This window comes from Enhydra lutris, unplaced genomic scaffold (assembly GCF_002288905.1).
Source record: "Enhydra lutris kenyoni isolate GAN:26980312 unplaced genomic scaffold, ASM228890v2 scaffoldscaffold10, whole genome shotgun sequence".
Classification (NCBI taxonomy): domain Eukaryota; kingdom Metazoa; phylum Chordata; class Mammalia; order Carnivora; family Mustelidae; genus Enhydra; species Enhydra lutris.
Window position 1 is genome coordinate 10,130,536 of NW_019154094.1, and position 21,275 is coordinate 10,151,810.

The 21,275-nt window shown below is 44.1% G+C and overlaps 1 protein-coding gene across 1 annotated transcript; it reads right to left on the bottom strand.

The window, feature by feature from the left end:
- Positions 1 to 587: 587 nt before the first annotated feature.
- Positions 588 to 21,036, bottom strand: LOC111144137 (WD repeat domain 82). Its single transcript, XM_022498296.1, has 9 exons — positions 20,588 to 21,036; positions 15,811 to 15,908; positions 12,144 to 12,210; positions 7,429 to 7,528; positions 6,816 to 6,932; positions 6,433 to 6,588; positions 5,718 to 5,787; positions 5,007 to 5,149; positions 588 to 3,417 (listed from the first exon to the last, which is right to left on the bottom strand). Exons 1-9 carry the CDS (start codon positions 20,746 to 20,748, stop codon positions 3,388 to 3,390), a joined length of 942 nt encoding a protein of 313 aa, XP_022354004.1. The 5' UTR covers positions 20,749 to 21,036; the 3' UTR covers positions 588 to 3,387.
- Positions 21,037 to 21,275: the final 239 nt, after the last annotated feature.

Below are 21,275 nucleotides of genomic sequence, written 5' to 3' on the forward strand. Positions count from 1 at the left end.
GCGGCAGCTCTGAGGATACGGAGTTAGTGCATGGACTCTAGGAGTTACCAACTCACCAGCCAGGCAAGTGGTCATCAAGCTACTGGCCAGGTCCTCTGCCAGAACTAGAGCAGGAGCCTCAAAGAGGCCCCATTCTCCTTGCTCCACGGAAGCCAGGGCCTGGCAGGACAAACTTTATTCCAGCTAGAGGCTGCCAATCTGATCGAGCACTGAGGTAACAATGGGGAATGAAAGGGAGCCTGAGGTACTATGCCAGGTAGTCTGAAAGGCTACTTCGATGCTGGCGCAAGTTGGCTCTTCCCACTCATTTCTGGCCCTGTGGCTGCTTATTAGAGCCTGTGGTCAAGACCCAGGCTGCTACGCGTTGAGGTCTGGGTCTAGGGGTCCTTCCCACCAGCCTCCAGACCTTGGTCACCAGGGAGGGGACAGTCCCAGCGAGCCCGACAATCCATCCACATGGCATCATCATGAGTCCCAGGTGAGTGAGGAGGACTAACAGGAGACAACCCACCCTTCCCTCCAACTCTAAGAACCAGGCAAACAATGCCATAGAAACTCAACAGAGAGGCTACAGCCATAAAATTCTGTTTAAGACTGATAACATGGAAAAAATGTTTATATGTTAAGTACAAAAGGGACATAAAATTGTATATACAGTAGAGTAACAACTATGTAAACACACCAAAAATCTATGCACAGAAATGTCTAGAGGAACATGTAACACCAAAAGATTAACAGTTGTAGCATTTGGGTGGCAAACTGATTCATTTTAAAATTCCCCAAATTTCTTCAATATGCATTAAGTATGATTGCAACAGGGAAGTTTTTTTCCCCTTAAAAAATAATAAAAATAAAAATAAAAAAACAAAAGACCAACACCACCCACTGGCTGGTGGTTGAGCAGTGCGGTGTCACAAATTGGTGGCTTTGGCCTGGACTCTCGAGAGTATGGGTGCAGCCCCTCCTACCTCAGAGAGCTAGGGTACCCCTGGCTCCACTGACAGCACCCCTGCAGCCGCAGCCCCTCTGCCCCTTTATTTCTGCCTTATTCCCACCACATTGTCTCCAGTCACTTCTAGCCTTATCTTCCCTTGCACACTCAGGAGCCAGCTCTGTAGCCACAGGTCCCTAGAAAGAGGCAGTGCCATGCATATCTCAAAGGATGTGGTACCTCAGCTCTGGACACCAGAAGCTCAACAGAAATCGTCTTCCTTGCTGACGGGCAAGTGGCTGCCTGTGGTTACAAGTATTGAATTATGCAGCCCTTCTGGTAAACCCCTGGTCTCTAGCACTCTCTGAACAGTTACTCTTAACCATGAATTTTCTATCCTGGAGAGCCAGGAGTGGGCAGCAGTAATAGCTCAGATCATCTGGTTTCAAAAAGTCCCTCCACTCTGAGAAGGCAGAGCTACAGAGAGTGGGTGGCACTGCAGAGAAGCTGCAGATTCCACTCTACGTTTTGGAAAGATGCATGCCCCTTGCCCTTTAAGTTTGAGGAACCAGTGAAAAGTAACCGCTAACAAAACGAAACTATAATTGCTAGCAATTCACAGCCTATTCCTGCTGCTGAACAAAAGCAGCTAATGGCTTGCTTCCCCTTAGCAGCTATGTACTCTTGGGCAAGTCATAACCTTGTTGAGCCTGTTTCTGTATCTGCAGGGAACGTGTGACCTGCTTACATGTTTGGGAACTTAGTGAAATAACACGCCACTGGTCCTGCTCTAAGGCGGCAGGGGAAGGAAAGGCCATGAGCCAGCCTTAGCTCATCTCAACCCTGATCAAGACCTCTCCCCCTTCCAAGAGAAGGCAAGGAAAAGAAGCAAGCAGACATGCCAGGTAACAGGAATGGCCTGTAATTGGAAAAGCAGCTTCCAACAAACTGAAAATGCTCTGGTTCCAGCATCTTGTCCCCAGACATCAGAAGCCAGACACAAAAGGCATGCAAGAGTGACTGTCACACACGTGCAGGCGCAGACAGAGCATCACCGAGCAAAAAGGGGGCAAATACTGCAGAAAGGGCCCCAAAGTGCGGCTTGAGGAACACAGGGGAAGTTATCCCAAGACCCTCGTTTAGCTGCCATGGGAACAGCAAACACTTGAAGCTTTGCTTCGTTCTGTCTCCCAAAGGAAAAAGGTAATAGAGAAGAATCACTAACACTTGTGGCAAACACTATTAGCAAGGATGCAGTCTTTCTCCCGGGCTGCCGGACTCCACCTCCTTCTGCTGAACTCTGAGAAGTGACATATTCTATATACATATATATATGCATACATACATATACATATATACGTATGCACCCATGGATATATTTAAATGAAGGTGTACACACTGTGCTAAAATACAAACAACAGAAACCCCATGTCATTATATAAAAAGGCTAAATATAACATATAACACAGGCCTAGAGCCAGCTCTTGCTTAGGAGCTGGGAAAGGGGTGGAATCATCTGGAGACTCTGTACACAATTTGTGGTGGGCAGGGAAGGCATCAGTGTAAACAACTCAGACTCACTCCACAATACTGGCCCACAGGAAAGCGTGATGTATCTCATGTACAAAAATAGACTCCCACCTTGCTTTTGTACAAAACCAAGCTCGGCAGGCGCCCAGAAAGAACGCAGGTTTGTCTTGATGGGGATCACACCAGGCTACCGCTGAACCGCCCAGCCACAGGAACTACCTGCAACCCCTACTTCCCTCCCTTTCAAGCTCTTGGGCCATTTCCCACCCAACACTCAGAGCTTTGAGGCATGCCCAGATCACCCACCCTCAGATGACTAACTCACAAGGCTTCCTGGCAAGCAAGGTCCTTCTTTCTGAATCTGTCCCTTTCTTACCCCAAAATATATGAAGACTTATTTCTGTAAATGTTTGGCACCTAAGTAACATGATGGTTGTGGAATAATGCCACAATGACACAGGGAGACCCAGTAACAAGACATGCAGGGTGAGGGCAAGGGGTGCTGAGCTGCCCTTAGCATCTCAAAACCAGAACTGTGGCTTCCCATGCATTTATGGGGGTGGGAAAAGGGATGTGCAGAATTAACAACTTCACCGGCTCTTCAGCAGCAAATACATTCAAAATTGAAGGCGTCTTGAGGGCCTCAGTATACCCTAATCATGAATCTGGTCACTCCTTTGGAGGAGCTCAGTGCAGTGACAGCTGGAAAATCTAAGTCCTGATAGAACCTGCCACACCAAGAGTCTTTTTGAAGAAGCTCGGCAAAGTACTTTCTTTTGAGCAGATGTACAGCACATCCATGGGAAGGCCATGTGGAAGGATGCTCTCCAGCCCAGTCAAATGATCCAATTCATTATCTCAATCCCCTCTGAGTTCTTTCCTGTTGGCCACCCTCACTGTACACAAACAGCCAAGCAGCACCTAGGTCAGTCATCAATGGTGGGCAACCAGAAGGCCTGTAAGGAGAAACAGAAGTCAACTTTTAAAAGCCAAGCCTCTCTCCGCTCTGCTGAAGGTTCTTACCTATCCACAGCATCACGCTGCCCAAACCCAATGGGGGAGGGATTGTGGCCCCATGACCCAATCCATTCTGGCAACCTATGGAGAAACACCCCCTCCATGCGAAAGTAAGCTGATTCTGTCTCGAACACTGTCTACCTCCCACTCCAGTGCCCGAGTGGTAAGGAAAAACAAGAAAGCTGTCTGGGACGTAGATGTCTGGGTAACCTGGACTCATTGCTAATCTGCCAGGTGACCTCCAACAGGCCCTCTCCTTCCTAAGCTGTAAAAAAGTGAGAGGGATTGAACTGGATAGTTTTGCAGCATTTCCTTCTAACACTGTTTCCTTAGTTGGAAAAAGAGAAAACAAATAAAAAGAGCTAAGGGGGGCAATGTGTTCTGGGTGGGCTAGAAGCGAAATCCCTCATCCTCAAATACCCAGGTAGATTTAAGTGATGCCAAAACAAACTTGAGACTGAGACACACTTCACTTTGTTCTGCCCACCTTGCCTATGAAGAGACAGAGGCATAGAGGAAATTCTAAATAGTGAGTTATAATCAACTGTATGAATTACTGAGGAATTCAGCATAAACCAAAGCAATGGCACACTAAGAGGCTGCAGCCACAAAAGGCTGATTCAAAGTATTTTAAAAGACCAAAAAACGGACGCCTGAGTGGCTTAGTTGGTTAGTTATGCATCTGCCTTTGGCTCAGGTCATGATCCTGAGGTCCTGAGATTGAGCCCCACATCAGGCTCCCTGCTCAGCGGGGAGTCTGCTTCTCCCTCTCCTTCTGCCCCTCCCCTCACTCCTGTATATGCTCTTTCTCTCAAATAAGTAAAATCTTAAAATAAAATAAAAGGCAAAAAAACTACCAGGCATAGACCCGAGTAGTTTGGGTATAAATCCAGGGGCCATAGCAAAAACTGGCCTGATGGGGCACCCGGATGGCTCAGTGGGTTAAGCCTCTGCCTTCAGCTCAGGTCATGTTATCAGGGTGGCATCTGGGCTTTCTGCTCAGCGGGGAGCCTGCCTCACCCCCCCCTCTCTCTGCCTGCCTCTCTGCCTACTTGTGATCTGTCAAATAAATAAATAAAATCTTAAAAAAAAAAAAAAAAAAAAAAAAATAGCCTAAGATCTCCCAGCAATACAGAGGTGATCTCAGATCAGGAAAGAAGGGTAAAAGTAAAAGTGAAAGATCAGTCCCTAAGCATCCGACTCGATTTCGGCTCAGGTCGTGATGTCAGGGTCCCGGGATCAAGCCCTGAGTTGGGCTCCCTGCTCAGCAGGAGTCTGCTTCTCCCTCTCCCTCTGCTACCCACCCCCGAAATAAATCAATCAGCTGGGGGAGGAAAAAAAAAAGTGAAAGACTAGTCCAAGCGGAGATCAGATTTTAGGTGGATCAGAGAAGCCACCAATTGAGGAACAAGAACCTGGAAGCTTGTCACATACCTATTTAGAACACAGCTTGCTGTGCTCACTAAACCACCCACTACCCCAACTAGAAAGGGCCCCTAAGTGGAAGACATCTCCCATGTTCACATACCATGTTGGAACATGCACTGGCAAAGGTCATGAACTTGGGGTTGAACTGCAAACAGGTAATGGGGCCTGTGTGTTTGCCATCCAACACAGCTACTTTTATACCACTCTCTCCATTCCACACATGGATCTTGCCATCCTCTGAACCTAAAGGGAATGATAAGGGAAAATACAACAGTCAAGGTGCAATGCAAAGGCAAGTGGGAAAGACACAGACTGACATCTGGAGAAAAGCCAAGCTTCAGGACCTGGCCCCTCATCAGAAATTGAGGGAAGAGAGGCAGTGAAGAAAGGACACTCTGGAAACTGATCTTAACTCTAATTATTTGTTCCTGAGCAAGTCGCTTCCCCTCTAACTTCAATTTTCTCATGTAAAAAGGGGGCTGAATACCATCACACCCTACCAGCATTGAGACACTGACAACCGAAAAGTAGGGTTAAATCAGAAAGTTAGTACTACTAGTAAGATTGCGCCTGTAGAGCTTAACTCATGCTGATCCAGGGAAGACCAACATTAATGCCAGTTCCTGGTAAGGAACTGCAAAATGAGGATAAAGACATTACACTTTTGGTGTAACATGCTATACAGAAATCTAAGAACGTCTGTCAAAAGAGTAAGAGTGTATCCTAAGTTAGTTAGAACTAATAAAAATATGCAAATAAATGCACAGTACCAGAGAAATACCCCCCAAGGGGGGGAATAAAGAAAGCTTACCGATCATAATAAACTGGGAGTCTGGAGTAAACGAGGCCTCCAGAGTGACAGCTTTGCTGTTGGCATAACCCTAAAAATAAGAACAGCTCTCTGATCAACAGCCCTGTTAACATAAAATAATTGCCTGCAAACACAGAGCTAGCTCACAACCACCTTCCTTTCCATGAAACCCTCTCTTCTTCGTGCATAGTGTCACCAATGCTCCACACAAGACTGCCATCCTTTAACAATTCACCCCCATCTCCAACTCCACATTCAATGAGGCAAGAAAATTATTACGGCTAAGAATTAATTTGGGGACACCTGGGTGGCTCAGTTGGTTAAGGTCTGCCTCCGGCTCAGGTCATGATCCCAGGGTCTAAGTCCCGCATTGGGCTCCTTGCTCAGCAGGAAGCCTGCTTCTCCCTCTCCCACTCCCCCTGCTTGTGCTCTCTCTCGCGCACTCTCTGTCAAGTAAATACATAAAATCTTAAAAAAAAAAAAAAAAAAAAAAAAGAATTATTTTGTATCTGAACGCCAAACTTGGGTCACTATGTGAGAAGTGAGTGTCTCAGAATCCAAGAGAAGTTAAGGTCATGTTCAGAATGAAAATGCAAGCCTGTGCCTCCATCAGTGAGTCCAAGATAACTGCTGGTCTCCATCAACCAGCTGGCATAACTCTCAGCCCAGGAGGTAGAAGCACAGAAACAGCCATGCTCAAAGGCTGTCAGCTCACCCCAAAGGTGTGCATCACCACTCCCTTGAATGCATCGATGAGACGGATGAAGCTGCCATTGGTGGAGATGAGGATGAGTTTACCATCATTGCTGAACTTGAGTCCTGTCCACTCACAAGTCCGATCGTACTGCATCTTAAAAGTCGCAAATGGCCCCTGAAATGATAAAGACAGCAACCCCAGCCCAAGGCCCATCAGTGCTCCTCCTGCCAGAGCCAACTCTCATTCTGTCCCTTTAGATTCCTTTTTGACTAAGAAAAGGAGAACTATTGCTGACATTCTCTAATGTCTACCACATACCTCTTCCACCATAGAAAGGGCTGTCCTCTTACCCTTCAACACTTCTGTAATACCGAGATAGCTCAAAGACTTAAAAATTTTACCTTATCAAAAGAGCGAAGGTCATAAAGTTTGACCATTTCAGAATTGACACCTGCAGCAAAAATTAACCCTTCTGGATCAAAGGAACAAACAGGTTTGCCTTGTAGATGCATGAGACCCTAAGAAAAAATAAGAAAAAAAGTTAATGAACCCAGGATCCTACCACTATATAATTTACTTCTTCCAATGAAAACTTAAGAAAGGAACACAGATAGGCACCTGCCTACTTAGGGAACGGAAAAAGCAAACAAAACTAACTAAAATGAGGCTTTTTACAAACAGGTCTCCATACAACTGGCTTCATCAACCCTAACTGTACAATTCTATAGACACTGAATTCAAATAAAAACAAATCCCTTGAGAATAAAGCTATAGCTCGAGGGTTTCAGGAAAACAGTCTTGAAAGCAAAAAGCCACAGAGCATAAGGCAGTATGTGCTGGATTAGGGTATTTGCTTAGTTATGAGCTACCCACCAGGAAGACAGATTTTCTCCAAAGTTTAGAAAGACTCTGGGATCTCAAAATGAAACCAATATACTTTCTCCCTTGAGAGGAAGAGCTGACGACATTGCCTACCATAGAGAACACTCAAAGTGTAACTGTGAGTACCATTACCTGGCAGTTAGGAGACCGGAGATCCCAGAGTCGAATGGTCTTATCAAGAGACCCAGAAATGAAAGTGTCATCCACAGGTGACATGGACAAGGCCACCACCCTGCAATGCATCAAGATAAATAGGAGTTGAAGCAAAATATCTGCAAAAATTGGATGTGAACTCTAAACCACAGGTACTTGTCTACCTATATACACCTGTTCTCCCAAAACTGCCATTTTAAGAAACATATGTACACAAGCAATCTGGAATAACCAAAGGCAACTAATATAATGAAAAGCCCTATGAATGAAACTAACAGCAAAGAAAAGAGAAACTTAAAACTACAGCATAAAAATGTAAGAGTCCAATGTAAATTGAACCAGAAGGAGATACTACTTTACAAGAGAAATAACAATGCTGCTGAGGATATGGAGAACCAGAACCCTTCTGCACTGCTGACTAGCATGTAAAATGGTGCAGCTACTTTTTAGGTTTTACAGTTCATCAAAAAGTTACAGATAGATAAGTACTATATGATCCCGAATCGCACTTCTAGGTATATACCCAAGAAAAATGAAAATGTATGTCTATACAGAAATGTACACATATGTCCACAGCAGCATTATTTGCATTGGCCAAAAAGTGGAAACAACCCAAATGCCCATCAACTAATGAATGGAGAAGCAAAATGTGGTATATCCATACAATGAAATATCATTTGCTAATAATAAAAAGAAATGAAGCACTGATTCATGCTACAACATGTATGCATCTCGGAAACACGGTTAAGTGAAAGAACTGGACATAAAATATGGCCACACACTGTCTCGTCTCATTTACCCAAAATGTTCAGAATAAGCAAAGCTATAGAAAGTAGATTAGTGGTTGCTGGGGACATGGAGGAGGGGGAATAGGGAGTGACTGCTAAGGGGTGCAGGGTTTCTATTTGGGAGTGATGAAAATGTTCTGGATTCGTGGTGAGGGTTGCCCAACTCTGTGAATATACTGAAAACCTAAACTATGTGGATTTATGGTACTAAACTATATATCAATCAAAAAAAACAAAACAAACAAAAAACCCTCATGATTCCTTAACTAGAGTTTTGCGGACTACATCAACAGTCTCAAACCTGAGTACCATCAGCATCACTGGAGGGTGGATTGAAATGCAGATTACTGGGATCCGCTCCCAGACCCTCTAATCCAGCAGGTCTGTGGTAAGGACGGAGAACTTGCACTTCAAACAAGCTCCTAGGTGACGGTGAGACTGTTGGTTTGGGCACCACACTTACTAAGCTACAGGCCTATGCTAATGGCAACTGTATTTCTGATACCGGTCCCCCTTATGGGTACAGCATTAAGAGTCGCTCACAAAAAGACACTTCTTCCAAAGGCTCACCCCTAGCTCTCCTGTCCCCTCTGCTTACGTTCTCACTCTGCCACGCCCTGCTCTGAAGACACCTGCCACCTCCCAAGCACTTGGGCCTGGCACGCGAGGAAGGACAGCATGTGGCTCTACTTCACCTGCCTCTCAGAGCACACCACAGACCCAACTGAGGGGAGCTATGACCTGTATGGTACCTATGATTCTACAGTCAGTACCACCTATAGAGAAAACCCCTTGTGAAAACAAACATTTGGGTAACTCTTCCTTCTGGATTATGGAAGAGTAGTTTCACATGCGGGTTTGGCTATAAAAACACTTCATAGAGGGGCGCCTGGGTGGCTCAGTGGTTAAAGCCTCTGCCTTCGGCTCAGGTCATGATCTCAGGGTCCTAGGATCGAGTCCTGCATCGGGCTCTCTGCTCAGCAGGGAGCCTGCCTCCTCCTCCTGTCTCTGCCTGCCTCTCTGCCTACTTGTGATCTGTCAAATAAATAAATAAAAAAAAATCTTAAAAAAAACAAAAAAACAAAAAAAAAACCCCACTTCATAGATACATGAGCTGGTGTCATGATGAAGATTATAAAGGAAACATTGTGCTATTTCATTTTGACAAAAGTTTGAAGTAAAAAAGACAACCAAATTGCACAGCTCATTTGTGAACGGATTTTTTTTTTTTTTTTTTAATCCAGAAACAGAGAGATAGATAAAGTTCAAGTTCTGGATGACATGAAAGGGGTTCAGGAAATTTTGGTTCCACTGGAAAGAATTAAAATTTAAGCCATGAATAGAAAATGAGAAAATGTACTCTTTTCTAAGTTTTTACCTAAAGAAAAATTTCTTGCAATATAACTCAACTAATATTCATAACTAGTTCCTCAATCTAAACATTTAAAGATACTGTAAACCAAAATTTCCTGGGAATGCTGAGGTGGTAATAAAGCAGAGTGAGCAGAATGCATATGGGCATGTAATTTTAATGCCACGGTACTCAGGTCAAAAGCTCAGAGGAAGTCTATCTTGGCACAAGGTTCTATGCTGAGAAGTAAAGGGAATGCAACGAGAAGCAAAATCTCAACTCTAAGAAAGCTTAACTGTCTAGTCCAGAAAACTCCAAGAAAGGGACAGAGAAGGCTTTCTGGAAGAAGCAGCACATGTAGTGGACAGAATTTCAATGGGAGATGCCTTTACAAAAAAGGCGCCAGACAGGAAAGATGAGGCCCACATTCAGGAAGCAGCACGGAGTTCATCTCAACTCAAGTGTTAGGAGATAATGCTGAGAAAATGCGTCAGAGCTTGAGGGAGGTGGAGGTGAGCCTGACTACAGAGGGGAGGAACAGACAAATGTGAAGAACCATTAAAGCTTCCAGACACCAACTGTGAAGTGGTCAGAGCTGTAATACAGGATGCTAAAGCAGGATGATGAGGGACAGGAAGATTAATTAGGATCTGCCAATAATTCACTCAACAGGACATGAGCTGGGGGCAGAAGGAAAGGAGAAAGTACAGAGCTGAGTAGCACATGAGGTTAAACCTAGGCAGAATCAACAGGATTAACAGCTCACTAGATGTGAAAGCAGGGGAAAGAAAGCAAACAGGTAACAGGCTTTGAGTCAGGATAATTAGAAGGGACAGTAATGAAGAAATATGAGACAAACAGAGAGGAGCTGGCCCAAGGCATGTAATGACGAGGGATGGCATGCTGTACCTGTCAGGTGGGGGCATGAAAGAAATGCCTACGTGGATGTATATAAAACTTGGAGGTGGAAATTGAATCTGGAAGTCAGGATAAACATGAGCTAAAAATACTGATTTGGGAAGCCATCTGAGTAGAGGTGAATGAAATGAGTGATGGAGATACTGGGAAAAATGTCAAAAGAGGAAGAAAAACAAAGGTAGAACCTTATTTAAAGTCAAAAGGAGAAAAGAGAGGCTAAGAATAGCAAGAGTAGAACCAAGATGGGAAAAGTACACTGCCAAAGGAAAAAAAAGTTACCAAGGAGTTGAGCACCAAAAAAAGCCAAAAAACCAAAAACAAACCAAACCCCAAGGCAGCAGATTTTAACTGGAGGCAGCAGGGAAAGGAAAATAAAATGGCTTGGAAAAAGTGCCATAAATGACTCTGGGACTGAGTGATTTAAACAGTGAATGAGTGTGAGGAGGTGGAGACAGGAGTATGCAGATTATTCTTTCATGTTTGACAGCTAAAAGAAGTGGGAGATAGGTTCAAGAAATAGATTCAAAATAAGGAAGACCAAGTTAAGTTTGTAGGCAGAAAGGAAAGGTCTAGTTAAGATGGAAGCAAGCAGAAAGAGGGAGGATGGTTCTGTCAAGGAAGAAAGGCTATTTTTTTTTTTTTTTTTTTTAAGGAAAAGGTTCCAAGAAAGAGACAGAAGGGATAGAAATTGAAAAGAACTCATTTGGGATGGCCTTGATTTCCTCAAAACAACCAAAGAGGCACAAAGTCATCTAACAATCAGAACATCAGGAGGAGGGATAATTGGAAAGAATTTTAAACAACTGCAATCAACTTATAATTACAGACAGTACATTTGTGAACATTAATTTGACTACAAACAAGTAAAAAGATCTACTTGTCACAAGCCATTCTTTGTTTAGAACTGTAACTATTGTGCCACTTTTCATCTTCAGCAACACAGATCTGCCCTGCCCAATCAGAAATGCAGCCGGAAACAGGGCGCTCTTGCTCTACCTCCTGTCAGGGTTCTGTGCCACTCCCAACTTGTACTAGGTTAATGTATATTTGCAAACAAGGGACAAGGAAATACCCTCAGTGATTAAGTATCATCCAAAGGAAAATGTTCAACATTCAACCCAAACTTGAAAAAACTGAAGGAAAAAGACACCGGGGGAACTAGGGTAGGAGAAAGAAACAAAATGCATTACAAAGTAGAAGAAGGAAACAAGCTTTTGGACTTTCAAAATACTTCTGCATTCTCATTAAGATCTTCACATGGAACACATTTATGTAAAGTAGGGGTCTGCTGAAATGGGGCCACCAATACTGGAAGAGGCCTCGTACATGTAAATGGTCCTTTCATTAAGGGACCATTTGCTTGCAGTTCCTAAATGATGAACATAATTTGTACTACCTATGCTTCCACTGAGTATCTTTAATCCACCTTTCTTCCTAATTAAGTTCCAACCCTGCTTCCACAACCTCAGCTAATCAGGTGTTGACTGTTTTAGGGAGGGTTAAGAAGAGAAAACTTAAGAAGGATGCTAAACAGCAGTGAGGAACTAGCTTCAGTTCACTAATCTCTCTACTCTCTTAGTCTCTGGATAACTTCAGGGATAAAAGAACTATCTACTTCTGTAACACTTGGTTCTTACCTTTTGCTATGTCCAGGAAAGTATCTGATGTATTTGTTGTCATGCAAGGACAGGTAACGAATAGTATCTGTAAGAAGACAAATAAGGCATGATGATATCCTATTATTTTTAAAGGAATTACTTTGTATTTTCATCTTAAAAACAAGGTCAAAGAATTCATTGTTTTCCCTAACTTAAGCAAGGTGTGAATAAATAAGGTTAAGTAATTCCTCTCCACAGCTAAAGAATGGGCACAACAGGGGCGCCTGGTGGCTCAGTGGGTTAAAGCCTCTGCCTTCGGCTCAGGTCATGATCCTGGAGTCCTGGGATCGAGCCCCACATTGGGCTCTCTGCTCAGCAGAGAGCCTGCTTTCTCCTCTCTCTCCCTCTGCCTGCCTCTGCCTACTTGTGATCTCTGTCTGTCAAATAAATAAATAAATAAATAAATCTTAAAAAAAAAAAAAAAAAAGAATGGGCACGACAGATTTCACATAATTCAAAAGCAGAGTTCTCAAGTTGACGTCATTTAGAACAATGTTTAAAATCATTGTTAACCACCATCTTTGGCTTCTGCACAGTTACAGTGCAACCTCTCCTGAGAAAATACCCTGCCCACACCACCCCCACAAAACACAATAGTTTCAGTGCCCACAGAATGGCAAGCCTTGGGACGCCTGGGTGGCTCAGTGGGTTAAGCCTCTGCCTTCAGCTCGGGTCGTGGTCTCGGGGTCCTTGGATCGAGCCCCATGTCAGGCTCTCTATTTCTCCCTCTCTCTCTGCCTGCCTCTTTGTCTACTTATGATTGCTGTCAAGTAAATAAATGAAATCTTAAAAATAAATAAATAAATAAGAATGGCAAGTCTTAAAGAAAAACATTTAGCTGCTGAGAAGCAGGCTCAAAGAATTAAACAGCCAGGCTAAACTGAGGATTAGACAGACTGGACTCTGGCATATCACTTCTGTCCAGGGTTCTCCAATAGTGGTCATCCAACCCCGACCTAAATGTTAACTGGATATACAATTATATGAAAACTAATCAAATGGAGGGGAGCCTGGGTGGTTCAGTTGATTGGGCATCTGCCTTCGGCTCAGGTCGTGATCCCAGAATCCCAGGATCCCGGAATCCCAGGAGCCCACATTGGGCTCCCTGTTAAGTGGGGAGTCTGCTTCTCCCTCTGCCCTCATCCCCCTCTTGTGCTCTCTCACTCTAATAAATAAAATCTTTAAAAAAAAAAAAAAGTCATTAGGGGTGCCTGGGTGGCTCAGTGGGTTAAGCATCTGCCTTCGGCTCGGGTCATGATCTCAGGGTCCTGGGATCAAGCCCCACATCGGGCTCTCTGCTCAGCAGGGAGCCTGCTTCCTCCTCTCTCTGTCTCTCTGCCAACTTGTGATCCCTGTCTGCCAAATAAATAAATAAAATCTTTAAAAAAAAAAATCATTAAAAAAAAACTAAACAAATGGAAAGAGTAGTAATGTCCTACTACTTTTTAAATTAACCAACTATCCACTGGTCCTTTGTGCATCAAAGAAGTCTATTAATAATAATAATAATAATACCAAAATAATAATAATAATAACCAAAAGAACAAATGAGGAAATTTGGGTTAAAGAGATTTAAAAATCAAACTCATGAATATACCAACAAGTCAGAGCAGTGAGATTCTGTCAGTATCAAAGAAAGGAATAATCACAGACGCTTGTACTTGGGGAGAAAAAGACAAACACTCTTAAAAACCAAGGGATTCTATCTGAAAAAGTAAACAAAAAAGACGGTGGCAGCAAGGGAATGAAGTGCCATAAAAAACAGAACTGGATAAAGTGCTATGTCCCCCAAAAGACTAGGAATAAGAAGCAATTGTTGAGAAGGAAGCAATAAGAAATGGTGCCAAAACACAGAAAGGAAAGGACAAAAAGTACATTCTAGAGGCAAACAGAACACAGAAACAAAGAGGCTGAAAGCACCACGTCATTACAGTGGTTCACAGGGGTACTTTCTAATAAAAAGGCATCCAACCGGGAGAGGGGAAATCGCACCCTTTGTATGCTCCAAAACAGAATTCTAATATAGTTTTCTTTGAAAATCTTCAAAGTTCTAGAATGACAACTACAAAATCTTCCTGGTTGTTCTACTTCTATTAATGACCCACCTGCCCTAAGGAGAAAAGACTTCCTCCCCATTACCTGTTCTCCCAGAGATGAGCAGGGCGTCGCCATCCTCTCCGCCCCACTCAGTAGCTGGTGCGCTGTTCCTGGCAAGGCAGTGGCCTGTACAGTTATCTCCTGTACCGGGTGGTATCATAGACCCTCAAACTGTACAAACTACTACCTCAGCCTGGAATCAGGCAAAAGGAAACGGAGCGTTGGAGAACTCTTCGGGATGCACTCGAGACAGGAAAGGAAACATCCTCACAGCAGAGGCCTGGCAGCAAAGCTGCAAGTGCTACACATTTGCCTCATTTTGCACCATATTTGGAGAATCCTCTCATTTATTCACCCAGAAAAATACCCCAACAGAAGAAGTATACCAGTCATTCAGATGATCACATAGATATGTTTCCTCAGGATCCTAATGATTTATATTCTTGTCCAAAAGCATCAACTGCACTGCTTACTTAGAAAACCACTTCTGAAATAGAGGCATGAAAAGTAGAAATGATATACTTACTAAAAATCAAGTACAGGCAGAAAAGTCTCATTAAAAAAAGAAAAAAAAAAAATTTCTGCCCATCTGCCCTGAGATAGGCATAGCCAAAATAGCAGTCTATGCGACCTTTGTTGGATGACATTAGAAAAATGTAACTGCAGGGGCACCTGGGTGGCTCAGTCAGTTAAGCGTCCAACTCCTGATTTCAGCTCAGGTCATAATCTCAGGGTCCTGAGATCGAGCCCCAAGTTGGGTCCACACTGGGTTCCGTGCTGGGCTCTGTGCTGTGTGTGGAGCCTGCTTAAGAGTCTCTCTCTCCCTCCCTTCACCCCCATCATGCTCTCTAAAAAATAAATAAATTTCTAAAAATAACGTTTTACTCTTCAAAGATACTAATTTTATTTAAAAATTAAAAGGGGAGGGCACGCCTGATTGGCTCAGTCAGTAGAGCATACAACTCTTGATCTTCGGGGTCATGGGTTCTAGCCCCAGATCAGGTGTGGCCATGGTTACTTAAAAATAAAATCTTTAAAAATAAATAAAAGTGAAAAGGGACAAAATTCATATCTAAAAAAGTCCCTGGAATCAAAGATAATAAAGGTCAATATACTGTCCTTTATGACACAGACCATAAAAGGTAGGCATACAACAGAAAACTCTTCTGAGGTCCCTAAATTACCATAGTTCAAGCATTTGTGGTTATTTACCACTTGCTGTATGTCAAGTATTCTTTCCTTGTATTTATTCTAAAAGTATTCTTTCAAGTTTAAAGAAGCACAAACTATAAATATAATTCACTGTTCCCTATACCCACTCTCCATTCTAATCTGGAGACCTTTCATAGTTCGTTTCAAGTTCTTCAAAAGTACTAATGGATTACTTCCAGCATCCCTTGAGTTGTAACAATGTTGGCACTGCTAACATCACAGGAAAATATTTAAATTAAAGTAACTCTAATCAAAGCAGAAGTAGTCACAAAGATTCCAAGAACTATTTAACAAAAGAAACCATGACCGTAACTTCCTAAAAAGAAGGCTTGCTTACCGTCTATTTTGTTAGAGCTGTACACGACTGTGTTTGCTGCATGGGTATATCTGATGAGGTCCACGCCGTATTTCTTACTGTACAGAGTTCTCTTTGGTCTGACGAGGAAATGGAGAAAGAAAAACCATCAAAATCCTCCATCACCAAAATCTGGGATCGTCATATAGGAAGAAGCACTTGAATGACGCGGCAAGGATGAGGACTCTTGGGAAACTCTAACACTGGAAATTTCTTCCAAAAGGGAGGAAATAAATGGACTCAATCAAGTGCAACAGACTTTCACCTCTGAACACCAAATGCTGAGGTTATGAAGTGTAAGTAAATCTGAGGGCTCAAATGAGTTAAGTTTTGAGAAAAGGTACATCTCTTTGGGAAGAAAGGCACATAAAACACAAGTCACAACTTGTAACAAAGAGGGATATGGGAATACGTCATACCGAAGAGAGACTTTTCTTAAGAACTTTTCATAAGAACTTTCCTTAAGCCATTCATTTAGAAATAAGGTATTTTTTTCAAGAAGAAATGATTTATCAAAACTGAAACCAGGGGCGCCTGGGTGGCTCAGTGGGTTGAGGCCTCTGCTTTCGGCTCAGGTCATGATCCCGGGGTCCTGGGATCAAGCCCCTCGTCGGGCTCTGCTCGGCAGGGAGCCTGCTTCCTCCTCTCTCTCTGCCTGCCTCTCTGCCTACTTGTGATCTCTGTCTGTCAAATAAATAAAATCTTAAAAAAAAAAAAACAAAAAAAAAAAAACTGAAACCAGACGCAAAACTGCTTGCCTTTCCTAATATAACTGCTGTTGCAGAAGCTATCCATCCTTCCTATCCTGCAAGTCTGAAATACTTACTGAGCCTTATAGAAGGAAGGCAAGGCTAACGCTCCCTAGGAAAAAACTAGTCAGTGGTTCTTTTCTTTTTTAAAGCAAAACACACATTTCCAAGCTAGAGGTTACCAATGCATTTCAAGATCTTTGGTGTTTCCCTCTATAGAACCTTGAAGATCAAAGATCAAGCTAAAACAGGTCTCAGCAAAATCTGACCAAAAACTTCACCATGTTCTACATTTAGGTGTAGGAGAATTTCATAAATCCTGTACCAATGTTTACCAAGAGTTCCAATTTTGAAAAAGAAAGAAGTTCACCCTCTCAATGGAACCTAGATGCTAAACAATCAGATTACTCCGGCAGCTTTAAGAAGTCAAATATTTGCACTTTCAATTTTTGTTAATGTCAGGGAGGTCAAGAAATTTCGATACATAAACCCTATTTCCAAACAAGACTTCTCACTCAACATGCACTGAATTTTCCACTTTCTCACCTTTAACTGAAAGCTCAGCTAAAGAGATCAGCCCAAAGGCTACCCTGCTGAGTCCATCATCCTGAGTTCTGCTGTGGGGTTACTGTGTGGTAAACAGTGAGCGAGCACATGCATGCACAGGCACGTGTTCTTGCTCTTAAGAATCACTGACTTTGTTTCTACAAGTAGAAAAAGAAGCTTACTTATCCCAGTAAATCAGTCTAAAACAGTGAAGATATATCATGAAGAGCCAACATTAAAGGGTGTGGTTTAAAGGAAATTTCAGTTCCACTTATATATGGTCTATTTGTCTCAAATTTATCAAGAACACTAACCTGAGATTTGTTCTTCATAACAGAAATTTTTACCTCGTATCACTTCCTAGTTTGAAAGCAAAGGCCTAATTTTTATATTCATTTCACAGGATCTTTAAGAAGCCCATGCACTACATTTTTCCATGAATATTTTGCGAAGTTTCTTTCCACAAACTATGATTCTTGTGATCAGGTATGAGTAAATTATAATAAAGCCTTCTCTATGAATAATTTTCATCATCTAGCAGATAATATCTTTCTTATTCTTTCAAGTTGGAAAATCACTTGGTGGATGTTAACATGGACAAAATGAACAAAAAACTGGAAAATATTAAGCATAAGGAACCCCGTGTTAGCCATTTTCAAGCTCCCAAATTCTAACATCAGTATCATCTAGTTGAGATACTATGCCTTCCAAAAAAAACCATGATTCTTCTACCGATGTTCACTGACTTAGACTAGCGGCATATTTTTCCTTCACATTACCACTTAGGATCGTGGACTCTTAAAGATGAAAGAGGTCATCTAAAGTGATCTGACCACTGTTAAATACCTGGTCACAAGGCCAAACTAGAGCCCAGGTCTCCTAACTACCAGGCCACTCTCTTACCACAGATCACAGTGTCACAATTCACTGATAAGAGAAAATTTAGAAGAGTGTATCCTATACTATTATATCAATGCTCAATTTTCTTTTTTTTTTTTGACTTTATTTTTTTTTAAAGATTTTATTTATTTATTTGAGAGAAAGAACATGAGAGGGGAGAGGTCAGAGGGACAAGCAGACTCCCCGCTGAGAAAGGAGCCCCATGTGGGACTCGATCCCAGGACTCCAGGATCATGACCTGAGCCAAAGGCAGTTGCTTAACCAACTGAGCCATCCAGGCGCCCCTATCAACACTAAATTTTCTAATTTGGATAGCTGTGCTCTGGTTATGTATAAAATGTTAGGAAACCCATGTTGAAGCGTTCAGAGATAAGGAGCTTGACACCTCCAATTTATTCCCTAATGATTCAGAAAAATATGCTTACCTCAATACTTACAGAGTGATAAAGCAAAAGAGGTAAAATGTAACTGATTACTGGATGATATGGGAGATATCTGAAATACTGTTGTAACTTTTCTGCAAGTTTGTAATTATGTAAAACTGCTACATGAGTGAATAAACCACATTATGTCATGAAATTAACATTTGACTTTTAACAAGACATGACTTCTAAGTCATCGCTCCCAACAAGTAGATATTATGCCACACAGGGAGATAAACTGCTAAGGAATGCTGTCACATGTCACAACCTTCATTTCCTTTGAATGAGAATATACATCTCTCCTCAGGTTACAGGAAGAAGTTCTAATCTGTGCACAAGCACTGAACATTTCAAGCCTGCCAGCTTCAAATTACTTCTAGCTCCAGGACCCAGCAACCCTGATGCCCACTCCAACTCTATGTTACTCTCTCTTCCAATCTGATTCAAATGGCCAGACCTGGACAGAAATCCACCTACTGAATGAATAATGGTCCAGCTAACAATTCTCTCCTCCCCCAAGACCACCACTACAGGCCACTCTTCCGCATACTGCAGGCAGAGTCAGAGCCAGTTACGTAACACTTTTTCATAGGCCCCGTGGGAAAAACTTGAGAAGATAGAGCTTAGACCAAAACAGCATTACTTTAGATAACCAAATTCACAAATGAAGAGACAAGTTCCAAAAGAAAGTTTATAGAAGACATCGGTTTTAAAACAATAGGCAGGTGCCAGGGTGGCTCAGTGGGTTAAGCCTCTGCCTTCGGCTCAGGTCATGATCTCCAGGTCCTGGGATCAGGAGACCCACTTCAGGCCCAGGGCTCTCTGCTCAGCAGGGAGCCCACTTCCCTCTCTTTCTCAACCTACCTCTCTGCCTACTTGTGATCTGTCAAATAAATAAATAAATAAAATCATTTAAAAAATCAGTAGCCAAAAGGAACAGCTGGAGAAAATAGAGAAAACTCCCGAGAATTCAAAAAATATTACCTGCAGCCAGATAACAAAATGAAATCTGACAAAACCAGTGACCACCAAATTCAACGAAAACATGCACAAGCCTACTCCAGGAAAGTGGCTGAGGAAAATCAAATCTAGCCTAAACCAGTTTCTCCTCCAAAAGTGCTCACAGTTCAGCAAGGAGAGTGCAGGTCTACAAAGGGTGAGAGGCAAAGCTGACAGAAGCCCAGATTAAAGGGCAAAATGTGCATTTACATTTGTGACTTTACAGAGATGCAAGACAGTGGGTCTCCAGAGGACTTGGGGCAACACAGAATTTAGAATTTTCGGGATCAGACCCTGAATTCTGGTAATTCCAAGCAGACCATAAAGTGTAATTTAAAAAAAAAAAAAGTGTAAGAGGAAACACGAAATTGTGTTATAGGATGCTTTGTTTTCATAGCAGGTTCCCATTTAGGTCGAGATGGGACAGACAAGTTGGTTTTTTTCTGGCAAAAAGGAAAAGTTTCTGATGCTGTTCAGAAGTTAACTACAAATGCGGGCAGCGGATCTCAAGGAGTAAGAGAATGATTTGGAACAGAAAGGAAGACAGGGCGCCCAAAGAGGCACAACAAATAAATCCTGACAGCTAAGAACTGCAACCCACGCGGCCTTCCGGCAGAAGGCCTCGGGAAGCTGAGGGGCAGGAGATGGGCGGAGTGCCAGGGCTGAATCGAGGTCACCGAGGAGGGCAGAGAGAGCCAGCTGTGACGCTGTTGACTGAGGTAGGAGAGCAGCCTTTGCGGTTCCGCGCGGGGGCCAGAGCTGACGGGCACCTCTGACATCGGAAGAGCGGAAAAGCTACCTGCTGGGGCCGAAGTGGGCAGACCGGGCGTTTAAAGGTCAAGGTCAAGGTGGGATTTGGCAAGCGACGCAGGAGCTGTTTTCCAGGAGGCCTTAGGCATACAAAATAGTAACGTTGTTACTATCACTCTCGTTATTTTTTTGAAAAGAAAATTAAAGGTCTCCTGGGCGGCTTCGGAGTGGAAGCGGCCCTGGCCCTGGCAACGGCGAGTGCAAAACAGGCCGGGGGAGGGCGGCGGGGCCGGGGCGGGGGCGGGCGGCGGGGGCGAGCGCTGGGCCACGGAAGGGAAGGAGGGTGGGACCGACCGACGTCGTACTCGGGCCCAGGGCCACCGCCGCACTCACTTGCCCTCCTGGCAGTCATAGAGCACGATGGAGTCGTCGTCGCTGCTCGAGATGACCGTCTCGCCGTTGGGGCTGAAGTCGAAGCAGTTAATCTTGTCCGAGTTCTCGCGGAACACCTTGGCGACGCGAAAACTCCGCAGCACGCTGTCGGTCAGCTTCATGGCGGCGGCTGCTGGAAGCGGCGGCGGCGGCGCAGGGCTGGGGCGGGGCCCGGCGGTGAGCGGGCGGGCGGGCGGGCTGGCTGCCGAGGGGCCGACCCGGGCGGGGCGGGCACCGCGCCGGCGGCGAGGGCAAAGGCGGCCGACAGTCGGGCCACCTCCTCCCTTCTTCCTCCTGCACGTGCGACGCTCTTCTGCCCGGACTGCGAGGGCTCGCGAACCGTTCCTCCTCACAGTCACCTCAGGGCCAACCGGCGCCGCGCCGGCTCATTGTGTCCGCCATCTTGGGACGACAGGCAGAAGCCGAGGGCGAGGAGCCTCACCGCGGCGCACGCCGGGAAAAGGGGCGGGACGAAACGGCGGCGCGAGGCGGGGCGGCGGGGCGATGACGTCAGTGCGGCCGCCCAGGAGTGGAGTGGCGGGGTGGCCCGAGGCGGCGATTCCCTGGCCAGCAGTGGGGTCCGGGGGGCGGGAATGTCCGCAGGCTTTCTGGGTGGGCCCGAAGGCCGCTGGTGCCGGGGAGCCATGGG

Bases quoted from the DNA above. Each gene is read 5' to 3' on its own strand.
- LOC111144137 (XM_022498296.1), bottom strand. From the start codon at position 20,748: ATGAAGCTGACCGACAGCGTGCTGCGGAGTTTTCGCGTCGCCAAGGTG. The intron at 6,933-7,428 runs GTAATGGTACTC...ATTTTTTCTTAG, and splicing joins TCCGGTCTCCTAACTGCCAG to GGTCTCATGCATCTACAAGG. The intron at 5,150-5,717 runs GTAAGCTTTCTT...CATTCCCTTTAG, and splicing joins CTCCCAGTTTATTATGATCG to GTTCAGAGGATGGCAAGATC.